The 17397-nt window shown below is 45.2% G+C and overlaps 1 protein-coding gene, 1 long non-coding RNA gene and 1 other non-coding gene across 7 annotated transcripts in view; 2 read left to right on the forward strand and 1 right to left on the reverse strand.

Annotated features, from left to right (window-relative positions):
- Positions 1-5899, forward strand: part of LOC141419238 (uncharacterized) — a 139558-nt gene extending 133659 nt beyond the window's left edge. For 2 of the 3 annotated variants that reach the window (XR_012443987.1, XR_012443985.1), the window contains 2 exons: positions 363-425; positions 838-5899. This is a non-coding gene — a long non-coding RNA (uncharacterized lncRNA). The remainder of the gene's footprint in view (positions 1-362; positions 426-837) is intronic. The other variant, XR_012443986.1, reaches the window with a different exon arrangement.
- The window catches only part of Slco3a1 (solute carrier organic anion transporter family member 3A1), a 297967-nt gene that overhangs the window by 19746 nt on the left and 260824 nt on the right, over positions 1-17397 (reverse strand). For all 3 annotated transcript variants that reach the window (XM_074061752.1, XM_020177776.2, XM_020177775.2), the window contains exons 8-9: positions 12961-13136; positions 9358-9422 (exon numbers count right to left, since the gene is read on the reverse strand). In XM_074061752.1, the coding sequence (XP_073917853.1) occupies positions 9358-9422; positions 12961-13136 (241 nt within the window). The remainder of the gene's footprint in view (positions 1-9357; positions 9423-12960; positions 13137-17397) is intronic.
- Trnas-aga (transfer RNA serine (anticodon AGA)) lies at positions 15884-15956 on the forward strand. Its single transcript has one exon. It is a non-coding gene; the product is annotated as a tRNA-Ser (tRNA).

Consider the following 17397-nt stretch of genomic DNA (forward strand, 5'->3'; position numbering starts at 1 on the left):
CTCTTCCTCTTACACCCAGATTCGTTATTTGTGCCTAGATGTTAACAATATAGTCTTTATCAGCGTATTTATGATGGTGTGTCTTGAGCATGGTACCCAGTAAACACAAGGCAAAGAGCTGCTGTTTGTCATCTGCAGAGTCTGACTGAGAGGGTCGTTCCTGAAGGGAAACAGTCTCAGTGTCAATCACCCTCCTAGAGGGAACTGAAAAGAGCCATGGAGCTGTGTAGATTGTTCTCTTCTTGCAGGGGACTCCCAGGCAGTGTGCGGAGGGACCAGAAGTTGAACCTGAACACGCGGTTTTATGTGAATACATATATGTTCATTGATGTGTGTATACCTACTGGCAACTTCTCTTCTAGATACTACACTGGTAGGAATACTTTCCATTTGGAGCTGGGAACCTGTTTCAGAACCATCACAGGGTAAGGATGCAGCTCAGTGGTAGAGCACTTCTCTAGCAGGTGTGGTCAAATCAATCAAACTTTCCCAGTACAGCATTTCAGATACCTAAAGCCAGTCATCAGCCATGGCCACCGAGATGAGAACTGTCCCCCAGCCCATCTCACTGTGTGTTTATAAAAACACATCACTGTGTGTTTATGTGCCTGTTCTCACTCCCTAGCTCAAGGACTCTTAGTCCTGGTTACATGTTAGAATCAGCTATGGTGTCCCATCCCAGACCAACAAAATCTGAACATTTGTGGTGTAGCCTGGTTATCAGCATTTTAAAATGATATATTGTCAGGTGATTCTCGCCTGTTTCGGGGTTATGGGAGTCTCATCTGGACTACGGGAAAAAATAGATGAGTTATTAATACAAATTCCTTATTCCAGAAAAACCACAGTCCCCGGAGAACAGAGGATGGTACCACCCACCCCCAGAGACCTCAGATGTAAGACATAGCACCGGAACCAGGCAGTGACAACTTGGGGAGACCATGACCTGTATACTGGGCCTGGAGTGTTTCTTCCAGGGTCAGCCTCAGGATATCTGAGCTGTATTTTTGATTAAGGAAGGTCCTTCTGAGAATTTGAGATATATACCTTCAGTCTAGAAGGATTCATCTATCCCTAAACCAAACATGTTTTGGGGGTTCATACACCCATGAAGTCCACCTTCGGAGGCAAGAAGACACACACCTGTCCTATAGATATAATAGATGCTACAGGCTCCCCTGGCCATGCTGGAAGGGTGGCCTGGAGAAGGGAAAGCTGCATGAAGGCATCAGGCTTCCCTGTTTAATGACAGGCCTGCATTATCCTCTCCAGGCCAATGAACTTGACTTGACAGAGCTCCTCCTCCCAGGCCCAGTGTCTCAGTCCTTCTTCTTAAAACTCTCCAGCTCTGCTGCTTGTCACCCCAAAGACAGCCCCTTGAGATGCATTCTAGTGAAACCTCATTAAACTACCCAAGCAGCTTGACTTAATAAATACAATGGGGGCTCAAAATCCCACACAACCTGCTTCCTGTGTTTCCTGTGATTCTGCAGAATGGAAACTCACCTGTCTGTTCAGGTGTTGAGCCCCCACCCTACTCCACCCCGCGAATGTATCCTCCCTGCCCTGACTGCCATGGCAACTGCGGGATAGCGACTGAGCAACCCTACCCATCACCAGGTAAAGAGGAGGAGATGGAAGCCAGTGTACATTATGGATGAATCTGGATCAATGGAACCCACTGGCCTGTTCCTGAGACTCAACAGACAATCCAATTCCGTTCACCTTTCTCAGGACTTTATTTCATCGTGATTAGCTCCCAAATGCTCCTTGTGCTTCTTGAGAACTTTCCTGAGGTCATTTCCCTCCATTCCTGCCACCTGTTACGGGGCAGTGATGAGCTAAGACTGTAGAGGACACCATCCAGAAGCTCAGCCCTGGGAAGGAAGGGAGAGATAACTCCATGCTCCACAGTGCATGGGTTCTTGGGCACAAATGCAGGTTTGGCAAATCAGGTAGGTATTTTAAGCACATCAGAGGACATTTGGAATATAAAAGCCATTTGTTAATAGTTGTTTAAGCCAAAATATCCCTCTAAAATGCCAACATGTAACACCTTCAGGTACCCAAGTAAGAATTTTTATAATATTTGGCTGTCTTTAAAAGAGTGCATAGACATATGCCCTACTGTCAATTTTATTCTGGCTATTGTCACATCCCACTAGCAGACAACAATGCCTAGAAAGAGCTAGAAGTTAGAAATTAGGAAGCCCAGTGCCTCTCAATATATTCTAGATGACAGAGTTTTAATTTATAGAGCTAAAAGCACCTACTTGGTCAGTGTCATAGAAAATACTATACAAATGAGGTGTGTGACTGTTTTTGCAAAGATCTCATGCGTGTTCCACATATGACTTAGAATAATATTTTAAACTCTAGGCTGAGTACCAGAAGTACAATCTTTATAAGACTCTTTTTATATTTCTGAATAGATTTTTTTTTCCCTAAAGGGGAACTCTAGCTACCAAGCTTTGAGTTCCACATGTGCAGAGAGTCTAACAGAATCTTTTTAGGTTGGTGAGCGCTGCTATTCTGAAACTCACCCGATTGGTCACCCTTGCCTCACCCTTATGTTTATTAAGCTCAGGTGAAGTAAATAAAAGTCTAAGTTATCCCTGTGAAGAAGCTGGGTCCCGCACACCAATGAGAAGCCTCTATAAAACGATGACTGGCACAATCAATTAATGATCCCCCCTCACTCCAGCATGCTGCCATTCATCATCAATCCCTTCCATGATGCTACCGTTCTCTTTATTTTAGATATAATAGAAACCGAGAGGGGGCGAAATTATTTCTAAGTTTGAGTGCAAAACCCCAAGCCCAATACTTCCCCTTCTTTGTAATTCAAAGTCTTGATTTGAAATGCTTTTAGAGCCCTTATCAGAGATTTCCAGGGCTACAGAGAATGTGTCATTTACCTTTCTGTTAAGATTGTGCAAGCCTGGTTTTCAAGCATGGAGAGAGAGAAACACACAGCGGTTCTGATCTTTGCAAAATGCGGAGCTCTCTCGTCTGCAGGGTGACTAATGCACAGAGCCAGCCTGGGAGCCTTATTTTGTCAACAAGCTCTCTGAGTGTCTGGCGGAATGCCTCTACCAGATACGTGTCAGCAGGAAGAGATACTGAATTGTCAGTAGTCCTTGTCACCTTTTTTTTTTTTTTCCAGCCATGGAGTGCACATCTCCCAGATGTTTGGTGGTGAAGGAAACTAGAGATGACAGAGTTTGAATTTGGATTCCAACTCTGCCACTTGGGAGTTGTGGGACCCAGGGCAAGTGTCACAGCTTTACCAAATCTCAGAGTTGCTGTTCATAAAATAGGCACAATTTTGGAAAGATGAAATGAGATCCCATTGGTGAGAGCTCTCAAGACATCTGGTTTCCTTCCTGTTCTTTGGCTAAAAGAATAATCTTAAATCCCTTCTCTACAGTACAACTCTGTGTTACAGAACACCCTCCAAGTCAAGAAGGCGAATCATCTCTTGTGGCAAGAATCTTCCCCGTCCTAAGAGCAAGTCAGTTTGGAGGGTAATCAGGTATTTCTAGGTGGTTTCTAGAAGGGAGGTCAAGTGTGTAAAGTGTACTCTAGGCACTAGCCTCTTCTTGCTTTGAGCATCTTCACTTTTATGCTCTTGGATACATGAGGGGGGAGGTTGTTGGTGTTATAGAATTTCATTAGAACCTGCATTGTTGGAAGAATCCTTTCTTGGATTCTGTGACAGGTCTCTTCTCCCCTGTATCTCCTGGGCAGAACTTGAGGACAAAGCAGGCATTCATGGGGCCCCATCATGGGGTCACTGAGAGCCCACTGTGTGTGTTGGGAGGAAAGGTGCCCGCTCTGTGGTTCCCTGTTATTACAGGGAATATTAAAAGGATTAAATCTTACTCTAGCTCAAATTGCTGCTATATATATTTCAATGCAAAACTTGCAGCTGTTTTCCTGAAGTCTATTAACAGAGATTAAACTTCAGGGCTCTGTGTGTGCGTCTATCCTGACTATTTAATTCGCTCCCAGGGTTGAAAAGGCAGGTCCTATTTATACTCTTTGGTCTAAACTTAAAATCCACATTTCTTTACAGGACAAAATAGCTGAAAATGACTTTGCCATTTATATTTAAAAAGATAACCATTCCTTTCCAGTTTACCTGCCAGGATTTGAATTCACCACAGAATCCAATTCAGCCTGGTGGGATTACTATTACAACCAGCTCAGGGGTTGGGGGATGTCAGGAGTTGTAGTCTGCAATGATCAATGAGTTTCTCTGCTGACATTTGATATCAGCGAGCGCCTTCCAGGGACACCTGGCATTCACTTTTCTCAAATTTGAGAAGTCAGAATGAGCTGTTGTGACCTCATTTCCATTCCTGGGCCTCTTGTTAAAGTTGCAAAGACTCCAGAGCGTAACTAGCCTGTCAAAGGCCACCTCGATGGCAGAGTTGGACTTAAACCCAGGTGTGCCTGACTGCAGAGGAGTCTATGGTCAATATGGGGTGACACCAAAGTGCAGGTACACCAGGAGCCCTGAGAGAGCCTGGCATGCACCTGGTACCTAATAAATGCTTATGGACTAAACAACACATGCACAGGTGAGTAGAAGGGTCTTCCATGCATCCAGACCACCTCTCACCTGGGTTCCCTACACACACTGTACAGACTTCCTTCAAAGCAGCAGTGAACAGCACCCTTCTGCACAAGCTTCCTGCTATTCAACACGATGCTCACAGTAGGAGGTTTTGCACCACATCAGGAGAGTCCAAGATGCACTTTCCAGAGTAATTCGCAAATCGACAAGCCCCACAGGCAGTCTGCACAGAGATGACACCTGCATAGAGAGATGCTCCTGGAGGGTGACCTTCCCAATGCTTTCTGCCTAGCAGGTTTCTTCTGGAAAACCACAGTGTTGGTGGCTGGAGAGACTTTGTTCTGTTGGTTTATTGAGAGTTTACCTATAGGCCAGTCACAGCGCTTAAACTCACACCCTCAGTTGCATCTTGAGCTTCTGTTTCTCCTTTGCTGTCTGCTAGTTAGCTGGGGATGGGGGAGGTAGTTCAATAGCTGTTATCTATACTTCATAGCTCCCATTGGTCTCTGTCTTTCAATCCCACTGCTCTATCCAGCTCTCCAGCTGAGCTCCCCAGATCAGGATTCCCAATGTACAGCCCACTCTCCCCTCTGAAACCTCACCTGCTCCCCAGAGACAGCTACCCAGTTGAATGAAGTCTTCTCTCTTGAAATTCAATGTCCTCTGTACCTCTTCTCACCTTATGCCTTCCCCACACCTGCTTCATTCCCCTACTGGAGGCCCCGAAGGAGGGATACTGGCTGCTGCATGTTTTCACATTCTTTGAGCAGCTAGATAGCACCTTAGGGAAGGAGCTCAGTGAATGTTTGATTCCATGTGACACACATGGTACATAGTGGACCCCAGGAGTATGTTTTGATTGGTTTTTTTGTTTGTTTCCTTTCGCAGTGCTGGGGATCAAATCCGGGGCTTCATGCATGCTAGGCGAGCTATCCCTGAGCTCCATCCCCAGGAAGGAGATTCTTGATCAGATGCTGAGCAAATGGTTGGTCCACAACCCAAAGAGAATGGCAGCCTGATGATTTCAATGGGGATTTACTGACCCTTCTTCAGCGCCGTGGCTTCCTCCACTACTCAACTTCAGAAACCATCCTGGACAGCATGAACTTGTCCATTCACATGGGATTGTACACTTTGGCCAACTTGCCCTCAACGGCAAGGCTGTTCGCCCTATCTCTCTCTAGCCAGCCATACCCTAGGCTTTGTTATCTCTTGTAATTGCCCCACCTCTGTGATCTCTAAGCCAGACATCAAAGCTTTGTCCTCAGGTCCCAGTTCTTTTTCTACTATTGAGTACAAATAGTTCAAGTTCTTACAGTTCCAGTGTCTCTTTGTTGCTTTCTACTTCCTGCTGCCTCTTCCTTAGCCAGCCTGGTGCCACGATCAATCACTTCACCATCAACCTCAATTTCTTTGCTTCCAACCACATTCACCCTTCTCTTCTGGGGCATCACTCAATCCACACTGACCATCCTGCCCTTTCTAACAGCTCCTTTCCATAAGTAACAAAGGAAACCAATGTGGCTCTCACTTCTAGGTCCTGCTCTCTTTTCTTACACTCCCCAAGGCCAAGTGTCTGGAAACAGAGGTCTTCCCAAAGTGCCCTGCCAAGGGTGGTGCATCTATACAAGCCAGCCCAGTACTGTATGTAGAGCATTTTTGTCATCCCGGGAACTTTCATCTTCCTGCCTCCATCCTCCAAATATTTTAAATCATCATCATGATATGCAAGGCTAAGGAATAATGACAAAGAACAGTCTGTATATTTTTTTAAAATATGGTAAATCTGGAGGTATGGGGTCTGCAGACATGGTAGGCTAACAGTTTGTCCACTGGCCATTCAGAGACTGAGTCATGGAGGCTCTGCCTCACTGACAATTCTCAACTCCACCATCTCAGCACAGGCACTTCTCATCCCATGAGCTTATTACCCAGGGAACCTTTCTACAGTACACAGTACATCTCTCACTCTTGCCAAAGACCATTGGCAGCTTCCATTTGCCTTAGAGATAAAGGGCAAACTCATCAAGTTCCTAATCCACCACCTTCTCCAGCCCCCAAATCTGTTGGAGCCTTTGTGCACCCTTAGACCTTTATCCTTGTAAGTCCCTCTCTCTAAAGCACTCTCTCTTCTTACACACTCTGCAGGTCATAGTGCAGACATCATCGCATCCTTTCCAAGGCCACTCTGCATCCCACGTGTTCCCGTTGTACCGGCGCAGACTCAATCACAGGTTTTATCCCACTCAACTGTGAGGCCCTTATTGTGTCCTCATTACCCATACAAAGCTTGTGGATGTCATGGAATTTGATTTATTCATTGGCCTTTCATTAAAAATAATGGTGGTTTAGCTTAGTGGATGCTGTAAGAAATGGAATTAGTCAAGTGCTATGACTTCTTTGCTAAGCTGCTTTTGACTAAAAGATGAACCTGTGTCATATCTTTCTAGGGCAGGGTTTTCCAAACTGACGTGTGACCCAGAATGGGCAATAAAATCAATACAGTGGGTCATGCCCAACTTTTTTTTCTTAAAAGCATGGAATAGAGTAGGAAATATCAGAACATACCATACATATTAAAGGCTTTTTTTCTCCATGTAATTTTTGTTTCAGCTCTCTATGGAAATGCATGTGTGTAATGGGTCACAATGTACAACTTAGCTCTTGTTCTGGATTATGGTCACAGAAGTTGAAAAACCCTGCTCTATTTAATGTCTGCTTGCTTTTCCTGGGGTAGCCAGGCAACGGGTGAGACTGCTTTAGAGGGGGATAGGATGATCTTAACACCATCACATGATACAGACCTCAGAATTTTCATATTTGTCTGCAATTGTCCTAAAATTTCCATTAATTTCAGAGACCTCCCATTCTCAGCTCCAAGGGGTCATTTTTCTGAGTATGGTCAATGGAGCTTAAGATACATGAGATGCTCAGTAAATGCTAGTTTGTTGATTGATGAAACTATTCCACAGATACAGTCACTTTCAGAAATGGGTGTCTCTAACTTATTGATATTTCACATCTATCTGTTTACCCAACCATTCAGGGTGGGGAGCAAAATGACACACGTGTGTCTGACCCTCTCGATGGTAAGAGAAAAAAAAAAAATCAGTGTAACTAAATCTTCCAAGAAAGGCCCAAATGTTTTACTTTGATTTAAGGCTGAGTTTATCTAGGGCATCGTCACACCTATAGATTTCTATTTCCCATGAAACAGAAGACAAAGACGCCACTTAAGTTTCCATAGGTGTCTCAACAAACACAAGTGATCAGAGTGGAGGATTCTGGGGCCTGTCCCTCCGACTGATGATTTGCTACAGACAACGAAGGGGAGGACTTTATCTCATTAATGGACTCCTCTTTTTTTGTTTTTTTGTTTTGGTGGTGGTATTGGGGTTTGAACTAAGGGCTTTGTACTGGCTAGGCATGGGCCACATGAGCCACTCCCCCTTGTGCTTTAGTTATTTTTCAGGTAGGGTTTCACGTTTCTGGCCAGCTTCAGACCTTGATCTTCTTACACATGCTTCCTGTGTAGCTGGGGTCACAGGCATGCCCCACCATGTGTATTGAGATAGGGACTATCATTTAAAGATTTGAGATCCGTTTTCTTCTTCCATACACAGGAATTAATGTCATTATAAAAACAGCTATTCAAAATTAAAAATTAAAGATTTGAGATCCGTTTTCTTCTTCCATACACAGGAATTAATGTCATTATAAAAACAGCTATTCAAAATTAAAAAAAAAACTTTTAGAAAAAATATATAACCTCAGTTCTTACAAACAAGTCATACCATTTGGAGGCTCATATTTAATCATACTTTATAAATATATCGCAAACCCTTTCCAGATGTATAATTATTTTTCTTTCAAGAGTCCTGAAGGGGAACACAAATTCCACTGGGATTCTAGCCCATAATTGATTTCACTTATTCCCTGCTGTTGGACATTTGACTTGTTGTCAACTCTCCATTATTACATACATTTTTACACACATTTCTAGAGCTAGGTCTTTGTTCTCATTCATTCTTGCACACTGGGAATGAGGAATTTTATGTTTACTCTGAAAATGCAGGCAGTGGTCTGCCTTCTCTTGCCATATAAAGTTCATTAAAGCCTTATTATTCGAGAGGGAGTAAATGTTATCATGATCTTGGCTTTGGCTTTGGTTTTGGCTTTGGCTTTGGCAAAGAATGTTCATAAAGCAGCAATGTGGTGTTACAAGAGAAGGGCAGGCACAACTGTGAGCAGGGCCACCTGGCCAGCCATTAACACCAACCCTTAGACCATGGGGCCTGTGCTGGGAAGGCTGCATAGGCTGGAAACCTACAGTAAATAAACTAAATCAATTTGGAAAAATTTAAAGGTTGCCAAGTTTACATCGGGAGGCATTGTGAGAACGCCTTTCTCCCAGCTGGCAGCCCCATAAATGAAGCATTTCACAAGCTGCTCATGGCTTGCTTAATGAGGGTGCCAAATTGTACTATCAAACTTTTCCCCCTTTGGGGCCATCGCTTTCCCTCCGTACACTGATGTGAATCCAGGGTAGCATGAAGACAAGAGTTAGTACACATGGAAACTGTGACATCCAGGAAGTGCCTGGGGTTAGTGCTTAAACTGAGAGCAAAATTTTCAGACTTAAGGTTCCTCTTGTTCACTAATATCAAGCACCATAGAAAAAAAGAATCCCAGGAAATGGGATAATTTCACTCACCTTTACTCACCTGGGAGTTAGTATCCAATTCATTACTGAGGGATAAAAAAATGATACGTACCCAACAAACGAAGGAGGAGGAAAAGAACTCCCAGGGCATAAGACTTGAGTTCAGGGCTGACTGTCCTATGTAAAAAGAGATGAAGATGGGAGAAAAAAGATTCTCATCACTCCTCTTTAACAGGCCCAGAGTCATTTGCTGCGTGTTCATCAGAGCCCTTCTTTACAAAATGACTAATGTTTTTTAATAACTGGGGCTTGCTAATTTTGTCATTGGAGAGACTCAATGCAAATTTGGTCATAAAGTCTACATTGAGAGCAGTTTGTTTTTGTTGCAATGTTATACGTGCATATGGAAAACATCCACTGAGAAAATCATTGTTTATGCTTTGCAAACCCATCAGAAGTATGGACACCTGTATTAACTGATCTGAGATCATTTTATGAAGTCCACCAAACTAGCATGTTTTTACATTGTGGATAAACCACTTGGGAAGGAAGGTATCTACGTCAAGTTTCAGCACCTTTTAACTTGGAAATGTATCTTTCTGTCATCACAGATCTTTTTTTGGACAGACTCAATCTTCCCAGCCTTGGTTTACCCAGAACAGTTCTCTGGAATGACCATCTCACACATTTCCTAGAACATTCTCAGAGTAACAGTGGCAGTGAGACAGGTTTGGAATAGGGTAATATTTTTAAATGACTCCAGGGGCAATTCATCCAACAATCCAATGGCATCCATCCAGTGACCTACCCTGCAGCTTGAGCCTTGGGTGGACATGCCTCTGGCATCTTAGTATGACTGGATACAGTAAGAATTTGCCATCCGTGAACCAGGAAGTGGACCCTCATCAACTAATCTCTCAATGTCTTGATTTTGGACTTCCTAGTCTTCAAAATTGTGAGAAATAAATTTCTCTTGTTTGTGAAAAACCATGTCCACATTACAGCAGCCTGAAAAGGACATATTGCTGTATTTACAATCTTTGTCCTCATTTCTAAGGTTTTCATGGAAAACTACAAATGTATTATTTTTGGGGAAATACACATTTCTATTTAATTATGGAGAACAGAGTATAGATCAGTAATCCCAGGGCAGCATGGGTGACTTTCTGGCTAACACAGACTGGTTCATGGTCAGTGTCTCCGGACAGAACCACAAGTCTTTAGAATACACCCATTATAAAATCCAAATTCCTCAACGTTATTCTCAGCTCCAAGGCTCCAGTTTTTGCACATTCTTTTGAAGGTTTCACTTGAAAGACACATAAATAAAGGCAAATTCTCCTCAAGAAAACACATGGGTATAATGAGCTAGAATATTTATCACTTGAAACCTGATTTCCTTTTAGCTATCATGTCACTAGAAATAAAGTGAGTGAGGTACTAAGGTCTCTCTTCATACCCTGTTGGGAAACTTGTCCCGCGAGAAGAGGAGAAGGACCCAGGCTGAATATTACTGAAGACCAGGGGTGAAGCCTTGCTGGTGTGTGACCTTGAAAATACTGTGTAGTCATCCGCCAAAACTGTTTTCCCATGTGTAAGAGGGGAATGCTAATAAGAATGTAAATGCAGTGATTTAAGATGAGAACCCAGGGCTGGTGTCTCAGGAGCAGCCCAGTGAGTGGCAGTTTTTACACTTGCTTCTGGACATCCTGAGCAACTGTTCCTGCAGGGATTTTCTGTCTAGCTTAAAAGCAAGACCACTGTCTGGATCCAAGCAAGTATAGGTGTACATCTGGGCTATGGCCGGGTTTTTTGAGCCTTCCTGGAACTTTGGACTAGAAGAGTGATGGAATGAAGAATTCATGTGACCTTCTCAGCAGACAGCATGGGAGAAGATGTGCTTTTTGCCCTGCATGGCGTTAAGAGATAGAAGAGGACCTGCCCAGATCACCAAGGTCATTTGTTGTTGATCCATTTAAAGGGAATTAGATATTTCCTGAAAGACTCCAAGAACTGTTAATCAACCTGAGACTTGCAAGTTGACTGAGATGTCAACAGCCTCTCTGTGTTTCATCCTTCGTCACTACTACTTGAACATCCAGAGGCTGGATCTTTGCAGGGAATCATGGGAGCTGAAAAGTGGACTAGGCACTCAATGGTGGAGAGGGTCATTGATCCTACTTCTTGCTACCTTTTGCATATGAATATCACAATATAACTTCATGAGACTTTCTAATGAAAAATAAGCTATTCATAAGGTAGCCACTCGAAATGCATGCATGAGATTTGATGGGTTTTGTCCATATGCACATTATATGTAATCATCCTCCATATATAGTTTTAAATTCAATGGTTCATTTCATAAACACTTTCCACATTCTGAAACATTTTCATTATTCCACCAAGCAGCAGTGCCACAATTTAACTCACTATTTCAATTCAGGTGTTTCTGCTATTATAGTTAACGTTGTAATAAAAATCTGTCTTTATTGAGCTTTTTTTTTTCTTGTAGGGAAGTATTTTCCAGAGATAAATGGTGAGGAATGGAGTTAGGTTACTGCATAAAAGGGCCTGAATATTTTTATGGCTCTGGACTCATCTTACTGTTTTTGAAAGGACTAAGATGTGTGTCAAGCACCAGCCACAAGCGATTTTGTTAGTTTAGCCACAGCCTTGCAAAGCCCTGGGTATGAATTTTTTATATTTAGTTTTCAAACTTACTAAGCAGAAAATGGCAGTTTGCTATTGTTCCCTTGAGGCTGCCGTCCATTCACAAGACCTTGCTAATGACCTTCTAGGTAGCAATGTGTACAAATCCTTTTCCAAAGAAATTCATAACAAAGACCAAAAAATATGGCAGGCAGCCGGAGAGGAAGAAAGAAGCTGGACAGAGTGTCTGGTGGTGAACACAGATGCAAGGTGCTGCCACCCATCTCACTCTTGCTTTCATTTCCAGCCTTTGAATTTGAATTGGTTTGCTATATAGCTGCACCCAGTGAGGAGAGTCTTCCCGTAGGTGGTGATGGGTGGTGACTTTTCCTTTGGTTCAGATGGACACTAAGTACGGGTCAGTTAATTCTAGGTTTGTCACACTAATCAAGAGAACTTTGCAAATGATAAAAACTGGTCAGAATACTGCTCAATGATGCTCCTGTGAGCCACTTCACCTGCCCCCAGGACAGGTCCCCAGGGATAGGGAATGACAGAATTTGGGTGGCTCACTCCAATGACCTATTTGTTTAAGAGCAGTCACCACTCACCTGCCATGAGCCCCTCACGATAACGCTTCTGTTCTACAGCTTTGCGCACAGGTGGTCTTGATGGGTTATGCACCCAGCAATGCAGAAGACAGGCAAGAAATCATAAGACAACCCTCCCCACCTGAAATAGATTCAGAAACAAGTCTGGAGGAAGATGTGCCCAAGGCTACACGGCTGCTGAGTGGCGGGGCTGGACTGCGGGGGTCTTGGCTAGTTCAGTGTCATTTTCATTTACTCCACCAACGCTGCTCTCTGATCAGATCAATGTGGAACCCTTGGCAGAGGCTGTGTCTGGGAGGACATGAGCGTGGCCTCCTGCCTGTACCCTGCTGTACAGTCTCTATTGATTATAATCGATTCCCGTTAGCCTGGGGCAGCTGTGTTCCTCACTGTGGCCCTGTGTCAACTAGCTCATGAGACTCACACAGAGTCTGTAGGCTATGCCGATTGCTTACCTGATAAGGATGATGACGGAGGGCGTCTGGGCCATGGCACCAATCATGCTACACACACACATCACACACAGGAAGGTGAGGAAGGCTTCTTGGCAGCCCGGACTGGGGCATTTTCCGGGAACCACGGTGGCATTCTCTGGGGGGACGGTGGTGAGGCATGCACAGCCCGTGAGATTCTGAAAGGGAAGTGTTCAGGTCTTTAAACTGTGTGTGGGGGGGGTATCTCCAGTTCCCACACCCAAGGCCATTCATCAGCGAGGCTGTCACAGCCTAATTATGCATTTGGTGGCATTCCATTAATTAGACCCGAATAAACGCATTAGCTTTTTAAGGAGGCTGCAAAAATGCGTGCAAATAAAGGCACAGTGATGGGAGGAAAGCTGGTCTTCCTGTATCCTGTGCATTTCATTTCCATCCTCAAGAATCCTTCAATAAGCTTCAGGGAGACAAACATGTCCCCTCACCCCCCCCCCACCCCGCCGCTTCCCCGCCAATACAATTAGAGAGGAAACCGCATCTCCACAATATGACGAAACATTGCCAAATTAACATTGTAATTACTTGCCAATTTGTCTTCCCTTTTATACAGTTATAATTACACTGAAGTGTATTAAAAGGAGTAAATTAGGTAACCCACATATTTTGCTGGTTCAATGTCCAGCACCCACTTGGAACAAAGGATGCAGGCTGTCATGCATGAAGCCACTGCTCCTGCCAGGCGGTGACAGGAGGAGGGTGAAAAGTTCTCCAGTGGCTGAGGAAGCAAAGAGGCCTAAGAATCTGAGCAAAAGCCCGAGATACACTGATTAATATATGATCAGAGAGAAGAAGGAGACACCACTGCAATTCTATTTGATCTTCCGAGGGGCTCTGCCCCGCCGCCCCTGTTCCCACGCATGGTCCTCGCTCTCACTCATGCAAGCTCGCTTGAGGAATTTCTGATGCCAAAGGGAGGAGCAGGGGCTGGAGAGGGCTGTGCAGAGAGCCAAGCCGATTAAGGTTTGATAATAATAGTGGAGGGTCCTTTAATGAACACAAAACGAAAATAATCATAAAAGATTCATCGATTTCCTTCCCAGGGCTGATAGGTTTTCCTAGCAGATGCTCACAGAATCCCCTGGAGGGTCCAACAATTCGCCTTTGGCTTTTTTGGCTTCTCCTCCTCTGCCCTGCCCTGCCCCCCCCCTTCTTCCTCTTCCACAGAATGGACAGATAAAGGTCAGGGGTGTTTGAAAGTCCTTCAGTGCCCCATCTCCCTGAAAGGCTGTCCAGTGTGGATGCATCCCCAGGGACTTTAATCTGTAGGGCAGGCATCGGGTCTGGGCTGTGGCCTTCTTCCTAAGTGTCTATCCACAGCTCTGTGTAAACTGCTCTATTTCCTACCTGGGTATTTATGGTCATCCCCAGGGGCAGAGGCCCAGTCCCTCTTCCCCTTTCCTTTCCCTCTCCCTGGAGGTTTCCTAGATCTTCTATAAAGCCATTAGAGATGCCACCTCCCTTGTCCAGCCCTCGTCAGGCTGAGCAGAGCCCCTCCCCCTTCCAAGGTCCCTAGGAGCCCAGCCCATGCCTCTTCCGGGTGACTCCGTCCTCCACCACAGAGACATTTACCTGCCTCACAGAGGAGACAGGACCGTGGAACAAGGACCTCCTGGGAGAAAAGTCCTGAGTTTTGCATGTCTTTCCTTGTACGGTGCTGAGAGGTAATAGGTGAAACTCAGCAGAAGCTTGCAGAACACTGCAGGTGAATCTGCCCCTGTTTAGGACACAGGATTCTCCCAACCTGTAACTCAAATGCCACACATTCCCCCTAGCCAGGAGTGACAACTGTACCCCACCTCCGCTAAGGTCACAAGCCAAACTTCTCCAGCTGCTCATGCCCACTGCATGAGCCATTTCCTCCCCTCCCCTGCCCTCAACTCACTCCAACTGGCTCTGTCACCACAGGCATGAATCGCAGTGCTGAGTTGCTTAGAGGACCCTGCCATCCACTTTGCCCTTATGGGAGGTCCCCCCCCATTCCCTGTCTGCGTTGTTCCACGCTCCTGGTTCCCCGTCTCTCTCTCTCTGGCTGCTTCTTGTCCATCTCCCTTGCTGGGACTTTCTCCCCCTTCCTACCCTAAAATGCAGGTGCTTCTGGAGGCCCTGGGCTGGGCTTTGTTCCCTTCTCACCTCACTCTCTGCACAATCTCCTGGGTTCATTTTACCATCCGTGTCCTGCTGATGGCTGTCCTATTAGCCTCTCACCCACATCCTCCTAGACTGCGTGATGTGTCCCTGCCTGAGGCGTGAGCTTGTCAGGGCATCACACTGAACCTGTGCTGTCAACTTGGCACAACTCTCCTGGCGAAGGCTGGGCACTGATCCCGAGTTCTCATCCCCATATTCGTGAAAGCTGGACAGGAGGGAACACTGCAAGATTTAGAAGCCAGGGGTTTGGAGGAAATCAGAATACCACACCCCCAAATCTGCCTCTTTAGCCTAAGGATTATTTTGAACTGATTTGAACACACTGCAGTCACAGGGAGAAGCTTTGATTACACAGAAGTTACTACTTTAAAAAGGAAATTTATATTTATAGTCATAGTGTCTTTGTATCCAAAGAAGATTGGGTTCTAGGACCCCTGGTAGATACTGAATCAGATGATGCTCCAGCCCCTCATATAAAAAGGCACAGGCCAGGCACAGTGGTGCATGTGTGTAATCCCAGCTATGCAAAAAGGTGGAGATCAGGAGGATCACATCTTGAGGCTAATCTGGGCAAAAAGTTAGCAAAACCCTATTTCAATAAACAAGCCAGGTGTGGTGGTGCATGCCTGTGATCCCAGCTATGTGTGAAGCACATATAGGAGGATCACTATCTGAGGCTGACCTCTGGAAGAAATGCAAGACCCTATAGGAAAAATAACCAAAGTGAAAAAGGGCTGGTGGTGTGGCTCAAGTGGTAGAGCACTTGCCTAGAAAGCATGAGGCCCTGAGTTCAAATCCCAGCACCACAAAGAAATGAACTGTATTTGCACATAACCTATGCACCTCCTCCTGGACACATCAATCCATCTCTATATTAAATTCTCTTTTAGACTCAATTTTTTCCCCTGAATATTTTTGATCTCTGGTTGGTTGACACACAGATCTGGACCCATGAGCACGAGATCCAAGTGTGTAAAGTAAATCTTGTCTGTATTTTTTTTCTTAGTAAGGCACAAGTTCTCACTATGTTTCCTAGGCAGGCCTCAAACTTCTAGGCTCAATCCATCCTCCTGCCTCAGCCTGAGTAGCTGGGACTACAGGCATGTGTCACTGCACTGGCTTGGAGACCTCCATTTGTAAGGGTATCTCCTTTCTGTACCAGGAAGAGGAAGGTGACAGAATCACCAGGGAGTCCTTTCCATGAAGCAGACACCAACTTATACCTGCATAATAAACCTTCCCTTGCTGACCATAACGAGTCTTCTTCACATCCTTTCTGTTTCAGGGGACAGTAATATTTAAGCCTGAATTCAGAAGCACCTCTGTGAGAGTCACTCATTTCCCTGGGTCTGTCCCATATAAGCCTGAGGTATGCACTGAATACATGTCTGTTTGTTCTCGTCAATCCATTCTCTGCTATAGGCACTCATCCCAGCTGCGAACCACCAAGAGTAGCAAGATCATCACTTGCTACAAAGTGACCCAGAGGTTCCCACTCTCAAGCCACGTGGGGCTGGACTCCCGCGAGGGTGCCCAGAAGCTGCTGGGTTTCCCTGGCCCTTCCCAGGATGCACTGGCTGGACTGCCCTGCTGACCAACAGAGACCCTGCACCCACCTCTGGGTGGTGATCCCCAGATCTGTCCCCCAGCACCCTTTGTGGTCCTGCTGAGCAGTTGAATGGCTCGTTAGGGTTTTCCTATAGGACCAGTGTTCCCCTCTGAGCCAGGGCATCTCTGCTCCGTCATCTTCCTCCTTCCAAACCTCCATCCTCCAGCATCCCAAGTTCAAACTAGCTCTAATTCCTATATTCAGCTCTTCTCAAAACGTGTGGGTGCCATTTTCCTGAGCAAACCCTTATAAATACACACCCTCACCCCAACTCCTTTTCCAATCATTCTTGTGTCAGTAATGGTACCATAGAAGCCAGGAGATGATTGTGTTACCCCACCCTTCTATCAAACTGCATTCCCACCTGACTCTAAGGCTGAGGAGGACACAGACTACTTTGGTTTTGCGTCCTAACTTATCCTTATCCACACTGGACAAGGTTTAGCTCACAGCAGAAATTTAATCAATATTGTGACTACAGACCCAAGTCCTGTGGTCTTCCCGCATCCCAAATGTCTCAAACCCTGCCCTAGTTCTAGCCATTCCAGTCCTCCTCTCTTTGATGACTGCAGTGGACTTGGGACTAGGCTCCTTAGGACCACATGGGCTCAAAGAGTGGTCAGAAGTAATCGGGGCACAGG

This window comes from Castor canadensis, chromosome 19 (genome assembly GCF_047511655.1).
Source record: "Castor canadensis chromosome 19, mCasCan1.hap1v2, whole genome shotgun sequence".
Classification (NCBI taxonomy): Eukaryota; Metazoa; Chordata; class Mammalia; order Rodentia; family Castoridae; genus Castor; species Castor canadensis.